Below are 4843 nucleotides of genomic sequence, written 5' to 3'. Positions count from 1 at the left end.
CTAACTAATGATGAAAGAAAGCATAAATCTTAGATTAAGATGCAAGCATAAATTCCATATATGAGAGCTTCAAGAGATTACATTGATTCCCCAACAAATATACAAAGCTTAGTTCACCATATTCATGGTGAACCTAGATGAATTACAATGAAAGTATGAAAGAATAAACCCAATAAAGGTGAAGAGGTAGCCTGAGCATTCAAGATCCTCCTTCAAAGGGGTGGAAGAGAGAGTGTTTGCTTCGTTTCTGCCAAAGATACCTAATCCTAGGAACCCCTCAAGCTTATATATCATTCGTAAATTACAAAAAGTCAAGCCCAAGCCCATTAAAGTGCCGCTCAGCGGTAAAATACCGCTCAGCGGTGATTGCGCGTCTCGTTTTCTCCCCTCAGCGACCATTTTGCCCCTCAGCGGACCTCCCGCAACCTCTTGAGTGCCGCTCAGCGGTAAAATGCCGCTGAGCGGTGACTTCGACTTCTTCTTTTCGCACTCTTTGATTCCTTTTCTGATTCTATCTCTCTCCTTCTTCACTTCTTTCACTAAATTCACTTTAAAACCTGCACAAAAACATTGAAATCAAGCATAAACCTGTCCAGCTCTCTTATTTCTGAAAATATAGATAAAAGGCATGATTTCAAGCTAGTTTCTAAGTCTAAAGATTGCTTTTAGTATCAATTTTAAGCATGAAAATAACAGTTTTTCAACTGTTATCAATACACTCTACCAACAGCCTGCGTTTGTCCACCCCTTCCTTGTTGCATTCTTCCAGCATTTGGTGGTGTCATTGTCGCTCGTTCGCCCATATAACACTCACTTTCCCAGTGACCACTTCTTCTACAACGGTTGCAATACTTCCTTCCAGTTAACTAAGGACATGACTTGAAATGGGGTCCTCCACATTGAAAACATCTGACCATCCCTTGTTGCCCAGACTGTCCGGCAACAACCAAAGCTTGAGACCCACTTGAATTCAGTGGTTGTACTGGACGAGCGTAAGGTACTCTATTTCGGTCCAAATTTGATTTGGACATGATCGACCCCTTAGCTGCATGCTGCTGTTTCTTTTGTTGCTTTGCTTCGACTACATTCTTCTCTAACACTTTTGCTCTCTCAACCATGGCAGGAAAAGACTTAATGCAAAGGCTGGATATCAGTACCTTCAGATCACTTCTCAGCCCATTCTCAAACTTCCTACACTGCCACACTTCACTGGTTGCCAGGGTATTAAAACGAACCAGATATTTGAACCTGTTGGTGTACTCAGAAACAGACATATTACCTAGCACCAACTGGAGAAATTCCACTTCTTTGCCGAAACGAACACTATCCGGGAAATATTCCTCATAAAACTTTTCCTTGAAGACTTTCCAGGAAATAGGGCTGTGAGATTCCGTTAGTAACATCTTCGCAGTCGACCACCAATGACTGGCCTCTCCAGTCAACAGATACTCAGTGAATGCTAGTCTTCGATCGTTCGGACATTCCTTGGCATCGTAGATCTGTTCCATGTCCCTTATCCACTGATCAGCTCCGTCAGGAAGGCACTTCCCATCAAACTTTGCAGGGCGATGCTGCAAAAAGCCCTCCAAAGTCCACTCAGCCTGATGAGTAGCATTTGAAGCAGATGCTCCCGGCGTACCCCTAGTAGCTGCAAGAATCTCCATCAGCTGCCTCTGAGTCATCTCAGAATTGGCACGAGCAGCTTCGAGATTTTGTGAATTAGTCGCGTTCTGCTGCATCAGAACAGCATTATGCTCTTGTAGCTTTTCGATCACTGATTCCAACAGCCTCGTGTTGTTGGGCACATAATGTTCATTGGTCTGAGGTGGAGGAGGAGGAAGTCTAGGTGCCATTGGTTCTCTGAGAAACAGAGAAAAGAAACGAACGTTAATCCTGTTCAAAGAGTTGAAATAACTCATTAAACGCAATTTAAGCACACAGCAAAAACCCAGTGTACTCATAACCTACAGTGTCCTTAAGAGGACAAAACTGCTCTGATACCACTAATGTGACATCCCAAAAATACAGTCATCACTATAAATTCAGAAAAATCACATTTAATAATAATCTCAAACAGTTTTCCACTAAAATAAAAAAAAACGAACGAACGCTCAAGGACGAACGTCCTTGAGTACAGTTACAACATTTAGGGACGAGTGTGCACAACTGCACGTCCATACAAGAGTTTACAATTTAAAACCGAACGTACAAGAAAATCTGACCGAACGGTTTACACAGGACAAATACCGAACGACCGAATTCAACTTAAACGAAAACCAGAGGTGGTCGAACGACCACTCACGCCAACAACTAATAGCCGAGCGTCAACTGCTCGGTCTTCACTTCAACATCAACCAGGTTCTCTTCATTCAGCGCCTCATCCAAACGCTCGTCTCCCTCTGCTCACATCCACACGGATGATCATCGCAATGACAAGACGGACGTACAAGAACAATGGACAACACAAGGAAAACGAAAGGGTAAGCTTACATAATTTAACTCATGCATCAACATATAAATTCCAGCAAACAGTCTTTTCACACATACATATCAACGTACGCATTCATCACATATCAATATATTTTAACGCACGTCCGAAATAAAACTCAACACAACTGTCCGGACTGTAAGATTTCCCCGTGTAGCTATGACGATCGCGCACCCGGGTGGTGTGGTAACTGGCATTCTCATCAGCTGCCACCCGAGGTTAGTCCATTCCGTCCAAATCACAGTTATGTGACGGTTCCGTCCAAATTACAGTTATGTGACGGGGACCTCCTGCCATTCCCACGCATGACATACCCCCTCTATGTGAAGACGAGTAGTCACGGAATATCAGGATCGAATCGCCTGCTAAGTCTAGCCACGGTCACACTTTACAAATTCTCATGATCATCCCCGGAACTCTAATTCAACATTCATACTTTCATTTCATCTCATATACTGTTCATCATTCACTATTCATCATACATTCATACTTTCATTTCCTCTTATTTACTGTTCATCAATCACTATTCATCATTCCATAATCATTTTCATCATTCATAAGAAAATCACCAAAAGCCGAACGTTCTGTCCCCAAAGACCGAGGACGAACGCTGTAAGTGAGACCAAAAGGACGCTCGTTCGAATCAAAGAACGAACGGTTTAAGTTCAGAAATGTCAAAGTCTAATCCTGTTCATTGGACGAACGCTATTTAGTGGGAAAAGAGAACGAGCGCTCAAAATAATACCGAGCGTCATTTAGGACGAACGCTCATTTCAAAAGCGAGCACTATTAGGACGAACGCTCAATTCAAAACCGAGCACTATTAGGACGAACGCTCAATTCAAAACCGAGCACTATTAGGACGAACGCTCAATTCAAAATCGAGCACTATTAGGACGAACGCTCATTTCAAAACCGAGCACTATTAGGACGAACGCTCATTTCAAAACCGAGCACTATTAGGACGCACGCTCATTTCAAAACCGAGCACTATTAGGACGAACGCTCATTTCAAAACCGAGCACTATTAGGACGAACGCTCAATTCAAAACCGAGCACTATTAGGACGAACGCTCATTTCAAAACCGAGCACTATTAGGACGAACGCTCATTACCGAGCACTATTAGGACGAACACTCAGCTCAAAACCGAGCACTATTAGGACGAACGCTCAGCTCAAAACTGAGCACTATTAGGACGAACGCTCAGTTGGAGACCGAGCACTATTTCGGGCGGACGCCCATTATAAGGCCGAGCCTCATTTATAACGAACGCTCGGTATGAAACCGAACGACACTTTGAGCGTACGTTCAGTGAAGACCGGACGCCTTCCAGTACGATCGTCCGGTGTAAGACCGAACGCTATTCTGGGCGAACGTCAGGTGTAAAACCGAACGTCCAGTAACTCAGATTGATATATATATACAAGTACAAAAAGAAAGAAGTTTATCAAACGTACAAGATTCTACAGTGCCAAACCGAACGCTCAAACAGTGAGGACGTTCGTCCTCAACCACAGATTTAGTCAAATGACAGAATCAACATTCCAACCATATTTCTAAGGAAAAACCGAACGGTCAGTGACCGTCCAGAACGAACGTTCATGAAATTAACTACAGTAACATCACACAGTGAAATAACGAACGTTCATGCAATCAACTACAGTAACATCATACAGTGAAATAACGAACGTTCATACAATCAACTACAGTAACATCATACAGTGAAATAACGAACGTTCATACAATCAACTACAGTAACATCATACAGTGAAATAACGAACGTTCATGCAATCAACTACAGTAACATCATACAGTGAAATAACGAACGTTCATACAATCAACTACAGTAACATCATACAGTGAAATAACGAACGTTCATGCAATCAACTACAGTAACATCATACAGTGAAATAACGAATGTTCATGCAATCAACTACAGTAACATCATACAGTGAAATAACGAACGTTCATACAATCAACTACAGTAACATCATACAGTGAAATAATGAACGTTCACATACATACATACATCCAAACAGTTAAATTAAGTAAGCTTCCCTTACCCGGAAATGACCGAACGTCCACTACCACAGAGACACGACCTCTCAAACACTGGTTCTCCTACTGTCAACGCTCGTCACTCCAACAGTCCAGCTTCGCCAACCGAACGTCCTCTCTGGAAGCCCTGGATGTCGTGCGTCCTTCCACGCTGCCGGAACCCAGAATTGGAGGAGATGAAACAGTGGTTTCTAGAGAGAGTGCAGAGAATGAAGAGAGAAGGAGGAGAGAATGCAGAGAGCAAGGGAAGAGAAGGAACTCGCAGAAATGAAGCAAAGAGATGCGTGAAGGGAGG

General features: G+C 42.9%; 1 protein-coding gene across 1 annotated transcript; it reads right to left on the bottom strand.

Annotated features, from left to right (window-relative positions):
• Positions 1-866: 866 nt before the first annotated feature.
• Positions 867-1853, bottom strand: LOC124847712 (uncharacterized). Its single transcript, XM_047325261.2, has one exon. The coding sequence runs from the start codon at positions 1851-1853 to the stop codon at positions 867-869; it is 987 nt and encodes a 328-aa protein (XP_047181217.2).
• Between the last annotated feature and the right edge of the window lie 2990 nt (positions 1854-4843).

This window comes from Vigna umbellata, chromosome 4 (assembly GCF_029865625.1).
Source record: "Vigna umbellata cultivar VRB3 chromosome 4, Vumbellata_1.0, whole genome shotgun sequence".
In the NCBI taxonomy this organism is placed as follows: Eukaryota; Viridiplantae; Streptophyta; class Magnoliopsida; order Fabales; family Fabaceae; genus Vigna; species Vigna umbellata.
The sequence above is the reverse complement of the archived record's forward strand: the minus strand, read 5'-3'. Positions and strand labels throughout refer to the sequence as shown.

What these genes read in the sequence shown, in the direction of transcription:
- LOC124847712 (XM_047325261.2), bottom strand. Translation starts at nt 1,853, where the DNA reads ATGGCACCTAGACTTCCTCCTCCTCCACCTCAGACCAATGAACATTAT.